At 38.3% G+C, this 14,200-nt stretch overlaps 1 protein-coding gene across 2 annotated transcripts in view; it reads right to left on the minus strand.

Moving 5' to 3' along the window:
• Positions 1-9,816, minus strand: part of LOC140238103 (mothers against decapentaplegic homolog 3-like) — a 41,163-nt gene extending 31,347 nt beyond the window's left edge. The window contains exon 1 of one of the 2 annotated variants that reach the window (XM_072318034.1): positions 9,126-9,816. In XM_072318034.1, the coding sequence (XP_072174135.1) occupies positions 9,126-9,328 (203 nt within the window). In that variant the 5' untranslated portion in view covers positions 9,329-9,816. The remainder of the gene's footprint in view (positions 1-9,125) is intronic. The other variant, XM_072318033.1, reaches the window with a different exon arrangement.
• Positions 9,817-14,200: the final 4,384 nt, after the last annotated feature.

Here is a 14,200-nt window from a genome sequence, read left to right on the forward strand (position 1 = left end):
GAACTTATACATAGCTACAGTCACCAATGTATTCACTCATAGCAGAACTATAAACTCTACCACTTCTGCTTCAAGAACAGAAGACTTTTAAATATTATATTAAAGGACAAGTTCACCTTCATTAACATAATGATTGAGAGAATGTAGCAATATTAGTAGAACACATCATTGAAAGTTTGAGGAAAATCGGACAATCCGTTCAAAAGTTATGAATTTTTGAAGTTTTGTGCAGTCATCGCTGGATGAGAAGACTACTGCAGTGTATGATGTCACATGCGTACAACAATATAAGGAAAATATAAAGAGAATTTCACAAAATTTCATCTTTTGAAAAAAGTACACATTCCCTTGACTCGTTACTGACATCTATATGTTATGGGTAATATTACTCCCATTGCCTTTAGAAAGAGACAAGTCAAAGTGCTCTTTTATTATGTGAAAAAAGTGAAAATAAGTTGAATTTTCTTTACATTTTCTTTATACTGTTGTACTCATATGACATCACTAGCCTTAGTAGTCTCCTCATCCAGCAGTTCCAACACAAAAATTTAAAAAATTCATAACTTTTGCATCGACTGTCCAATTTTCCTCAAACTTTCACTGATGTGTTCTACTAGTATTGCTGCATTCTCACAATCCTTATGTTAATGAAGGTGAACTTATCCTTTAAGTTTGGGGGCTTTTTTGGCACCTTCGGTACCCAAGAGGAGGGGATAATGGCACCCACTTGTCCAAATTAAAGGTCCAGTTTACCTTTGGGAGCAGTGATTTCAAAAATGTTCAAGATATCACATTTGATGCATATGTGTAGGTCTGTTGTATCACAAAACATCCTACCATATAAAATTTTTGTAATAAAGCCTAAAATATGAGGAGATATCAGCATTTTTCTCAATAAACCATAACTGTATACGGTTTAGTCTGGAAGCATTCTTATTATAACTATTGTTCACATTTTGTGTATTTAACAATACTTAACATCGATTATATGGATTCACATTTTTACAGTGGTTGTTTCTATCCCTAACTCACATTTTAGAACTATTTTAAAGCGCTAATGTTGGGTTTTTGTTTCATCTGCAAATGGTAAATTATGCCTTTAAGGTCCTATCACCCTAGGGACACTACCTGGCAAGTTTGGTAAAAATCCAGCTGGGGTTTTCAAAAGCTGAAAATATGAAAATTGGGTCCCATTTGGCATGAAAAAAAATGAAATAAAATTCAGTCATCAATGTAATTTCTCAGATGGCGTTAACTACAATTTCTAAGTTCTAAAACTTCTTGTTCTACAGAAGATATTTTAAAGATTCCTAAATTTGGATGCTTTTGGGCTCCCTGCCCCCCTACCACTCCCTCCCCCTCCCCTCCCCCCACCCTCTTCCCTGGAAGAGTATGGTGCCAATTTGAACAAAGTAAGATCCTATCACCCTAGGGATGCTATCTGCCAAGTTTGGTAAAAAATATACAAAGTCTGCACACTATAAACAAATAATGAAGTACATAAATTGCTTTTAAGGCAGCTCAACTAAGACTGACTTAATCAACACTATAGACAAAAAAAAAAAGAGAGACAAGAAAGAGGAGCTAGAACATACATGTATGAGAAAATGAGTGATGCCATCTACTGTATGAAGAGATGTACAGCACAGGAGTGACTCTAGGATCACAACTTTCTGCATCAGCATTCTAATAAATTATATTTTCCCTTTTGAACAAGGGAAAAATAACAGGAATTAGAAGTGGGCGGTTACCTACATGCAGCAAATGTCAACAATATTCATCTGGAAATTAACAAAACATGTGGCACATCCTGTCAAGAAGTGCAGTGGAGTCACGTCAAAAAAAAAAAAAAAAAAAAAAAAAGGCTACCACAAGACTCTCAAACAAGAAACACGATCCAGTTTAGTATTCTGCAAAAGTCAAAAGAGATTCACATTACTGATTCTTCTTTGAAAAAATTGTTGTACATGCATTGATGAACATTTACACTTAACTGCTTTCAACTAATGTACATGTACAACTGGGTGTTTTGGGTTTTTTTTGTCCAAGTTGCCACCCCCCCCCCCAAAAAAAAAAAAAAATGAATAAATAAATACATCCCATGTTAATGTAATGTGCTTAACTTGGTAAAGCACATACTATGCACTTTCACTGATTCAAGGGGTCAGCATAACTACAACAGGTCAAAACACTACACACCCATTACCAGAACAATGCCTCTCTCATGCTTCCTGAACATACTACGCTTGCCCTATGCCAATTACACTTACAACTCATTATTGGGCAAGTAAAATGAATCGTACTTGCTTGCTTGAAGTATTGGGCACTTGCTGTAATGCATTATGTATGTGACCCACCACAACAAAAGGGTCTGAAAGTCGCTGACGGGTGAGCCGAGAAAATCAAGTTTGAAGTCATATCATCAAAATGGGTCAAAACCATCAAATTTCTGTTTTTGACATAATTTTGTAGTTTGATGTTTTGTCTATTATGTGCTGAAATTTGGAAGCTAAATGATCACAGGAAAGCCAAGAAATTAGTATTTTTCTGAGCCATGATTTTCCAACTTTCAAAGGAACAGAAACATGTCTGAAGATTTAGATTAAGCACCCCCCCCCCCTTGATAGACCCTGTCCCTTGCAACAAGGGAGTGATCCTATTGGTCAGTGCATGACATCTTGGGTACTGATTGGTCGTGCGTAGACCGCTCGTGGTAAGCTGGAGTGAACATCGCGAAGGTTGCCAAGAGCATACCTTCTATTGTCAAGAGAGTCATTCCGAATGTGTAGGAAGTGCTAGAATGGTACAGTGTAAATATTCAGTTTATCTGACTTTGGAGACTCGGATGCAAGTAGTCTAGGTTGTGTAATGTTTGATAATCCTTATAAGCAGCAGTACAAAATATGCTATGTACAGTGTAGCGCCTTACGCCAGGTTGCAATTACCCATGTACACAGCGGCTTCAGACAAAAAATAGTATGATATCAAATCGTTAAGTACATAATACCTCCCTCATCACCTGTCAGAGAATCCTGACAAGAAACTTCTTTCTTCGTTCACTCAGGGAGGTGGAAGAAAGATGGAGTGTGCTCTTCTGAGTTTCCTTTGAAGTCATGCGTGGCCCCGACAGCGTTTTTTTCCCCCTCCCGTAATCCCATTACTCACGCTCGGCGCACTGCAAGTCGTAAATCTTGTGGCGGAAATCACGACGCGAAATGCATTGTGGTCGGGGAATAAAATGGCGTCCTACGGTGTAAGCACAGAACTCATACTCATAGAGTGTATACTGTAAAGCAGTGGTGTAAGCAGTGGTGGTGGTTCTGGCGATCGTGATTTTGACGGAGACGAGTTTGTTGAGGAGGAATTGCTTTTAGCAAATTCAAAATCACATTGACACAGCAACTTAACGAAATTTGATTTGCAATTGAAACTGAAACTCAGAAAGTTAGTTGTACTTGGAAATTGGAGGCCAAGGCAAGGGCAAGGCTCAGGACACTGTTTAATAGCGCAGCGTCACCTCAGGTACGCTGCCTGGCAAAAGCATACCTAACGTTAGTCCTAGCTAGTAGACTCTAGTATTTCACAAACTAGAATCTAACCACTGTTAAACGTTAGATTCTACTAGCTCCAGAGGGGTACTCTACTACTTTTTAATTCAATTTTTTTATAACGTTAGCATGGGGTAGAGTCAAGCCGATTACCGGTATTTACCGATGAATGATCGAGGGAGAGTGAGGCGAAACACTGTATACTAAGCTCTGTTTTTCCCCCTAAAATATACTTACAGCATCATACATCTAGGCTTTTATAAATATCATCTTTAATTCTCTACGGAAAATTATTATAATCAAGGCTGATATGTCTAATTTACACTTTTTAACACTCAACTTTCCATTCCAATATGTATTTACTAGTAACTCAAATTCACCGAAACGGCAACGAACGCTGTCCCGACGCCTACGCGGCGGCCCTACAACAACCCGACAAGTACGCTGAAAAGCCCCAGCTCGCTCGGGTGCAGACGAAAAAAAAAACCGCCTCGGTCTCTATGAAGCACTACTTTTACACTCGAACTGTTTGAAAACACGCCCGAACACGCTCATGTAACTTACATCATTTTGAAGATCAAGGTCAGGCCTACCTCTCTAACTATAAAAAAATTGCGGAAATGTGCGGGATTTCTCATAATCGATACAGAAACAATATGATGACATCTCTAGCGCACAAAACTTACTGCTCAGTAACTCCGTTGTTTGTGTACCGATTTCGCTGGTTCAAACGGCAATCTCCTCAGCACAGTCTGCTGAACCAGCGAAAGGTATAGACATACCACGCTACCCAATTCTTGAGCCATAAGTTGTAGCTTTCGAAGGGGGACGTCTTTCACTGAATGTAATAGACTGCCAAAATTTTGAATATGACGTCATATTGTCGGTGCCACGCATCGCTTCAAAGCCCGATTTTTACGAGCGTGTGTTTATGGAAGGCCTGGAAAGGAGATCATGTTGCGTCACTCTAGTGCGCCGGAGGGTGATGGGTGGACCGATAAGGCCAGATTTTGACATATTTATCACAGAATGAGGGTTGGATTTCAAGACGTTAATCGGTGTAAGACCACTTGATTTTTTCTCTGAGGGAAGCTCTCAGAGTGCCATCTCCATCTTTCTTACACCTCCCTGGTTCACTTGCCTGATGTAGTCCTATGTTAAAATCTTTTTAATTGAAGTGAAAACTTCCATGGGCATCCCGACTGATGTTTGTAATGACCATTCTATTTAAAATATCTTTCTCTTTAAATAAATGTATGCCCCTGAAGGTGTGGCAAAATATGGGAAACATGTACATCTTTGGTACAGGTCTGTTTTGCATTTAATAGCTAGTGACATTGATACAAGGGTCCGCTTGAAGGTCACCTACAATCATACAGGGACTATTCAACAGATGTTGCAACTCAACAATGAAATAGCTCTATTGAGAGTTTGGAAATAAATTGTGAATCATGTGTGTCAATACATTCACCGAATAGCATCGTTCACATTCATGGAAAGTTGCAAAAATCAGAGTTTGCAGTTATCATCAAAAGGAATTTGGTTTTATACATTGATATTTCACTGTAGTTTTTCTACCGTTTTCTACCATTGAAAACAATAACCTGTTGGCACAGAAGGTTGCTGTCTTTTTGACATTATGTCAATAAAAGTGTTTTAAAGTTTACTAACAGTATGCAGTTGAGAAGCCCCAGCTTTTGACTGGAGGGAAATGGAATCTGGGCATCGCTAACCTGTAGTGCAGATCATATAATTTTACAAGGTGACAACCCTGTAGCAGAATGCAGGTACCCTATGTGTACAATATTGATTTACTGCATACAATATCAAACTCCTAAATGAAGTGTCCGGAGTAGTTGTACAGAAAAATCCAATTACAAACATTCACTAAAAAATATGGGGGTGCAGTCCCGGATGTTGATGACAGGCAAACATACTGTAGTTTGGCCTAATATATTGACAATGTCAGGAACATTACAGCCACTGCCAGCATCAGCCTGATCATTATACGCAATGAACAGCACTGACTACATGTGTACAACATCAGTTGAATCATGACTGTATCATTACACCTAATTACTGTAAAACATGATATATTCGCGGCATGAATTTTTCGCGAATCGGAGCCGACAGCCTCTTTTGCGGCATGAAATTTTCACGAACTGCCACTGGCATTCAATCTTTATAGTGTAGACAAGAGCTTTCGCATGCATTTTAATTTCGCGAATCTTCGCGCTCGCGAAATTCGCGAAATTAGAATGCACGCGAACATTCCTCGTTTTACAGTATCACGTCCCATCACATCCATGCAAGTTTATTATGGAGTAATATATCACTATCAGTGTTTCAAATTCACACAGTACCTGGTGTGTACATATACTGGGTGGCATCATTTAGAAAGCATGGCATAGACGGACTGAAAGGAAGACTACAATCTGTTTGACGGGATAGCCAAATAAGTTTTGCCAGCATGAAAGCAGTTTTGCCATTGAAGTAATGTTATCTTATATTTACTTTTCATTTTCAGATAACCATTGCAATCATTATCAAAATAAATAAAAATACAGCCTTCTTCATTGTACCATAACTTGATCATTACTAGTTTCACCATCATTACCATTTATAATTGTTATATTTATTCTTTATTTGAAGGCTGTGTGCAATTGTACTGTCTATATTTGGCCACTAATTGGCCCTTTGGAAACTTCTTTATTTGTACTGACCCCCACCCCCTAAAAAAAAAAAAAAAAAAGAAATCTAAAAATATTCTTTTACCTACGTGTATATTCAAAGATTTTACTCATAATAACAAGTCCACTTGAATAGTCGTAATACAGTTGTACAAGCACTACAAGTGTATGCAGCAGAATCTGTGATCAAAAAGAACTTGCTAGTTTATATTTTCGTGTTAATGTACAGTACTGTACATGCAACCTGCAGTTTGCCAATTCATGCAGCCCCCGCCCCAGGGAACAAAACAAAAATGATGGTCTCATATCAAGAATTATAAAGTAAAGAAAATAAAAATAAAAATAGAATAATTGGTACAAACTACAAAGTCAAGCTCACATCATCTCCATGAGATTTCACTTACCATCTACAGAAGAGCCATCTACCATCACCATCTACTGCAGTCTAAACTTCTCATGCTCTTAAGGATACTTTCAAACAGAATAAACAGTGTTGCCAGAGACATAAATGATTATTATGCCTATTCAAAATGTTTATTCAATTGATCCTATCAGCGGGAGTGTCTGGTTCGGGAGTGTCTGGTTCGAGGTTCAAAGCCTTACATTACACAGGTTATCAAACTAATAGTCAGCATACATGAACATGAGATAGTGGAACACTTTGGTATACATTGTACACATATGCATTCATCCATGGACAGCATATTTTCTTTCATCTCCCACGGGAGATTTTTTTCTTGAATAGACAAATGGTAAATGAAAATTACTTGAATAGTGATAGAATGATATTTTCAGTGCAGCCAACAAATCACACATTGATATGTACATGTAGTACTCTATGTTGAGCTACAAAAAAAAAAAAAAAAAAATATATATATATATACATGTATATATATACATACATACAATAAAAAATGATGGCTGAAGATTAATTTGTAACTAGCAAGAAATGTGATTTGATGAAGCTGCATGATACACTGTAAATCATGAATCCTTGAGTGTCCAAACATAAGCTATCAAGAAACACTGTTTACTGCATTGTTATGGAAGATATACAGTGTATGTTCTTCAATGATTTCCTAAACTGCTGATCATTTTTTACCTCACAAATACAATCTGTCCCATAAATCCCAAAATATGCATACATGTATTTAACTTTATGATCCACAGAGATGAATCCGACTTCAGAGCACTGTAACTTATGAACGGCCATAACTGGAGGGCTTCCAAAGAAGATCAAAAACACTTTCAATGGATTATGCAATGAGCCAGGCGCGTTACTAAATCAAAATGGTCTATAGCTTGGTTAGTGATTTGTAAAGCAAGACACATGGCTGATTCATGATAGATGGATGGTCTACTTGTATTTTATGTAATCTGTTGCCGAGTGAGGAACTACAGCAGTAAACTGTATGTATGTGTGGCAGGTTTACAAAGTAACACTGCAGTATTCTTGGCTTTCTGCAACCTCAAACACGTAACACACATCATGCCTAGCTTCACTGACCATCTGTTACAAGTGCTAGACTCAATATGAAGTGCATAGAAGTAGAATTAGATCTAGGTTAGTAGGTAATCCAGGGGACTAGCTTAAAAAAAAAATAAAAAATAAAAAATTACAACTTACATCTGTAAGTCCAGATACACATGACTTCTCATCATGCATGCATGAATACATTATATGCACCGAAAGGCAAATGGTATGATGAATTCAGTTTGATTTTTACAATGTATTACATAATCACGCAGGGAGTCCCCATCATTGTGTATTCGTGCACTTTTAAGTTGCAGCTCAAAACAACTCGCTTTTCGCAAGCCATCATACCATAGCAAACACTGCCTGCACAATTTGAAAGTGAAGTTAACTGTCCAATATTATGTGACAACCTTTCAGGCAACTGGAAATAAAAAGAAAAAAAAAATCAATTGACAAAATGATTCATGACAAGTTGAATGAAGTCAAATGAGAAATACAGTTCCTAGTCTGTATGACAAGTTGAATGAAGTCAAATGAGAAATACAGTTCCTAGATCGCAACAGATCACAGACTGACATGACTGACTGACAGACATACACAATAACCAACTTCTTTCAACTTGTCGATAATCATTGCACCTTGATTTTTAGCTCCCGCGCCGCGTCCATTCACACATTAAATGTCTATTGAACTTCAGTTCTAGATTGTGCACACATCGTAGGCTTTCTCGTGCATTCTCGTGAAGAGTTGAGTTTGTTTTGAGCAGTGACTTGAAAGTTGACATCGACATCAATGCTTTCTGACAGCCGATTTGCATCAAATTCACTTGAGTGATCTATAGTTCTAGATCTAGTAAGATCTAGGTCTATAAATTTCCTGTAATTTTTGTGCAATTTGGTTCAGTAGAATTCAACTTGATATCCACATGGTCATGGATACGAACGTACTTTAGCACCCACATTTTACAGGTCTGCACAAAAGGAAAGCAATGATGCACATATCTACCACTTACTGCAGCAAGTCACCCATAATTCAACCATAACGCCATCAAAAATTTAACCATCAGTTAGGCTACAACATGCACCCCAGCCCAGGTAGAAATGCCCCGTAGCAGAAACCTACGTTACACTGCATACTGCACTGCACAGCACTGTATGCTTTTATTAAGACTGTCAAATTTTGGCATGGGAGGTCCAACAAACATCATTATGACAACAAATATTGGGATTCATCAGTAAAATAAATTTGTAGAAAGTTTGCCGTGTTAACACATATTGTTAGAAACCAGAAAACATGAACTTGATCACTGTCGGTGTCTAATGTTAACATGTATAAGTATTAAATTTACTATTAATGGCAAATGTAGATTTTTATAATCTAATACAACTTCAACATCTATTCTTGTCTTACCTATGGATCGTGATACATTTAGTTTGGCTGTTCTGCGTTGTCACAGCCTTTTCCAGTTCTTCAAGGCATCCGGATTTCTTCAATTTTTTCACTAAACTTTTGACTGCTTTTTCTGACCACCTGTTGTCTTCCGAGTCATCCTTCTTCCACCCAAGTAGTCTCTTGACGATGGGAGGAGTGAATGGCAAGCTCAGTGTGCTCATTTTCGCAACCTGTCTCGCACGGCTGTGGCCCGAAATTCACCGGCGTAACTTCAACAGCAATTGCTGCTGAATTGGATGCTAGCAACAGACAGTAGGATTGTTGATAATTACTGGAAAAGATGCAATATTTTCGCAAAATTTTACAGACCTTCCAAAATGCGCGACGCCAGGTCAAGCTCAAGAGCCTGCAAAAGAGGATGAGCGGCGTACGGTTGTAGAGGTCAGCGTGCGTCCAATAAAGTGTGCAGATCACCTCCGCTTACGAGACGTAAGCTGCATTACTCAACACAAATTTGGGCAGAGCTGAGAATACGTAGATGCTCTGGAGAAGAAAGTGAGATAGAATAGGGTCACAGTATTGATTACTGCACACTAGATGATAAAATAAATCAGAGGTTTTCCGGTTTTCCTCACGTCCTTGCAGTATTTACACTGCGAGTACGCCGTCTTGCCCACCACGAAGGAAAGCCCTGCAGTGGAGAACGTGTGTGGGATTTGAGTCACCACTCACTCCCTCCATATGTAATGTATACCTACCTATCCGAATCATCATAACATGGACTGTTCACCCCTTTGTGAAATTCATGAGAATGCGCAGAAAATGGGTGAATAACATAGTTCTATATTTTCTGTGTTGTGCTGCTTGTATAGATAAGTTATTTGTGTTCCTTTTTGAAATCATAGACTTTTAATATGTATTTTCTGATGCATTTGAACCTGAACAGAAACAACTGATATATTGGTATAACTGTATCTACTCGTATTCATCCGCGAGAGTAATGGGGCAACATCCCCATCTATATTCCTCCAGCACGGCACTAGGTACCAAAGTAGTCGACATGACATGATACACTAGTGGTAAACAGGAGTTGAAACAGAAGAAAACAAGATAAAGGTTTACACTCTGCGTTCCCGAGGTCTTACCCATATCACTTTCCCTTTCCTAAATCTTACGTTAGGCCCCATTACTCCACTTTTCAATATAAAACTGAGAATATGACTTAAAATATCACTCTCTACAAAATAAATAGTTGTGCATACAGTGGCCCACATCCTATAGGCTACATTACCTGTCAAAACTCAAATATAAAGATGTGGGCCAAATGAGCTCCTTCTCTCATGGGTTAGCTGTTAAACATTTTCGAAGTGTTTTCTCTTTGCTTTCTTTTTTTTTTACGGTGCACTTCTGAAGGAAATTAATAGAGGGGAAGGTAGGAATAGTAGAGGGGTAGTCACTCCAGGTAAGGGGGAGGATTTCACCTCCCTCGAATCTCCGCTCAACCTCCCTGCTGATTACTAGTACACGAATCTCCGCTCAGCCAAGAATCTCATGTGCCCTTTACATAGGTCCTACGCAGATAGACATTTTTGTTTAGGCGCATAATAAGCATCATTGCTCATTGCCTTCCACGTCCTGAACAGGGCCTAATATCAATATTTTTTGTAGGTGTGATCGTACAAAGGCTATGGATTCACGCAGATTTTGTATCATGTGCATGCATGAGTCTATTTGGCCTGCATGAGTGTGTTTTCTTCAATGAGGTATGCTAGCCTAAACTGATGGTAAATTATTGGTGGTCCTGAATATGTCCTCCTACTTTTTTTTTTTAAATTTTCAGGTTCGTTGTTGCTTTTTTTTTTCTTTCCCCTAATTCGCGAAGGGTCCTGTGTTAAATTGTATGATACAATTTAACAGTAGTTCGATCCCTTTCAAATTAGCTTCATATTTTGATCAATGCCTCATCATCTTGATTAAAATTCTCCAGTGTCATTTCACCAGGTAAGCCTAATTAAACACTCGTAGCTATACAAACTCTACAGGGTCTAACTATCGAATACACAAACCCTATAGCATTGCCGGCGCTACCTTCGATAGTGAGGGCCCACTTCGGCGGTTTCATGAACTAACAAGCAAGCAATTAAAAAACAAAACAAAACAAAACAAAACAAAACAAAACAAAACAAAGCAAAACAAAACAAAAAAGGCGTTCGGCGCAACATCGGGTGCCACTTCCGGGTTTCTTCAGCTGACAAGCAAAGAAAAACCGAACAAAAACAAAAACAAAGATCTTGAACAGGGCATCTTTCTCATTCCACTTCCGGGTTTCTTCCGCTGACAAGCAAAAACAAAACAAAACAAAAGAAAACAAAAACAACGGTTGTGACACCCTGTGTATTTCTATGTACGGGTGCAAAAAATGGGGAGCCGAGACCCCCCCCCCCCCCCCCCCCCCCGTTGTGCACTTCACTGCATATCATGTTTTTTTCATTCTCAAGCCCTATAGTATAGGTGGGGTGAAGATAAAAGGCTAAATGAAATCAAACAAAATGCCACATAAAGCTTAGGGTGATCGGAGTAAATTGTATTTTGTCGTAAACACAAAGGATAATTTCAGTCATGTGTGAGAAAGAATTCTTTAAAGAAAGGTAATATCTTGCGTGTGATCAGGAGGTTTTTCTAACACTTTCAACGGGGAACTTTCTCCAATGTCCTACATGAGATGTACCTGTGAAGCACATCAGCGAAAGTTGTAATATCGGACAGTTTTGGTTTGTCAATTGTACCATCCGCACTTCAGGGCTCTGATCACTGAACAGGTTCTGATCAGTACCAGAGCCTTACAAGTCTCTGATCAGTACTAGTGTAATCAGTACGTCTCTGTGCCGCCCTCTCTAGACAGAAACTCTACAAGAAATTTTTTCGGATTTTGGAGTAAGATTTTATCATACCACTTTTATGGGCTGCATCAAGATAAATATCTTTGATGGAATGAGCAATATTATCAACAGAATTTTGGTTAACATTTTGACCCTCCATTCTGTTTACTTCTGAGAGCAATAAGTCAACTGCATTGCTGTCAACATTATTAAAAATTGAAGGGGTCGGTGCAATATAGTGCTAACCCACACAGTAGTCATTTTGAGATAATCGCTGTTGAATGTTTTGAAAGTCCATACATTGTACATTAATAAAACATGAATGCATGCATTTTTACCATCTTATTGGTTGAATTCAAATATTATATTTTCACGGAGGTTAGAGTGAAGGATAGGGATTATGAAAATGCATGTAACTCAATTTTGACAAAAGTGTGGGTTAGCACTATATTGCACCAACCCCTTCAATTCATTCCCTGCATCTTTCTTCCATTTCACTTTCAAAGTTTTCAACGTCTGAACAAATTTTTCATGAGTTACCTTTTTCTGATTGTTCAGGTCCACAAACTTTAAAATAATTGGATTATGTTTGTCAGAGAGCAGAGGGTCAAAAGTATCAAGCTCAAAATTGTCAAGGAACTGGACTAAATCTGATTCTGATAATGCAGCACAATAGTCAATCGTACTTCATTTGCACAAGCAAAATCTCCACGTTGTCTATCGGTACCAATTCGACCATTAGTTATTACAAGATTGAAATTTCTACATAGTTCCAGAAATTTATGGCCATGGTTGTTAACTACTGTTTCGCAATTTTTTCTTATCAAGCTAATCCCGTGTGACGGACCGGTTGATTCAACCAGCTTTCAGATTTATCTATAAAGTGGTTGTTAGAACAGTCGATTAATTCTTCATATTCTAATAATTCACTTTCGGCCCCAGTTCTAGCATTAAAGTCACCAAGAAGACAAATAGGTAAGTTGTAAACATTCTTTAGCATGATCAAATCAGTAGCAATGTCATCAAACATAGATATATCGTAATATTTAGAATTTTCTGGAGGAATGTAGACGACACCCAAAATAAACGAAAATCCAAAAGCCTTTTTACTAATCTGTAACCATAATACTGTCTCAGATTTCCCATTCTTCAAAACTGAAATACAATCATATATTCTATCTCTCACCAAGACTCCTATACCATGAATGCCACCAAAAGGAAATTTATCTTTATTAGATTTTCTTTGCTTGAATACTCGAAACAACTGGGTAGCATGTTTTCATTTAAAGAATCAGTTTTTATTTCAACAAGGCAAACTACATTGAAATTCGTAATGTATTGCTCTAAAATGCCATCTGATCTTTTTTTCTAAGTCCGCATACATTTAAACATAACATATACTAAATTTGGGCTGATTTACCGGGCCGGCCACATCCTATTTGATTATTCCCAATGTAGAAGACTTTTGTTACGTCATCAATCCTCAGCTGCGCGGCGCATCTCATCCTCGCGCAGAAACTAGGGCACGCACTTAAGTGCGCGTATGAAAACCTAAAGATGCGCAGCTTGAACTCCCAAGTTCATTGACCCTACCTGCAAAAATATCAAAAATCCTTTATAAAATCTATAAAAATTTCAAAATCACTACCAAAATTTAATTATCTGTTCCTTGCGTCATTCTCGACCTTTTCTGCAACTTTCATCCAAATCCGTTTACAACTTTTTAAGTTATTTTGCACACGGACAAACAAACGGTAATGAAAACATAACCTCCTCCCTATCCATTGAGACATCACAAAGCAATTCTGACATCACAAAGCAATTTCATCATCAATAATCAATTGTGACATCACAAAGTAATTCTGGCATCGCGCGCTGCTTCTTACGGTCACTGTCGCATCCCTTTACAACTTCTCGCCTCAACCCCCCCCCCCCCCTTCAAGCAGAGCACAATATTATACAATCGGATCATTTATGTAGCGTTCTTACACAGTCAATGACTGGTTCCACAGCACTTACAACAAAATTCAGTCACAGATTGGCATTAAAAAGAAATTTCTTAAGATTCTTCTTGAGACATCAAGGGATGGGGAAACGTGGACGAACCGTTGTAGATCTTCCACAATCGCGGTGCAGCCGTCACAAATGCATTGTCCCCCGCTCTGCTGTTGATTTTGGGTACACGGAGTAAGGTGCTATTGAGTATATTATTTG

This window comes from Diadema setosum, chromosome 14 (assembly GCF_964275005.1).
Source record: "Diadema setosum chromosome 14, eeDiaSeto1, whole genome shotgun sequence".
NCBI lineage: Eukaryota > Metazoa > Echinodermata > Echinoidea > Diadematoida > Diadematidae > Diadema > Diadema setosum.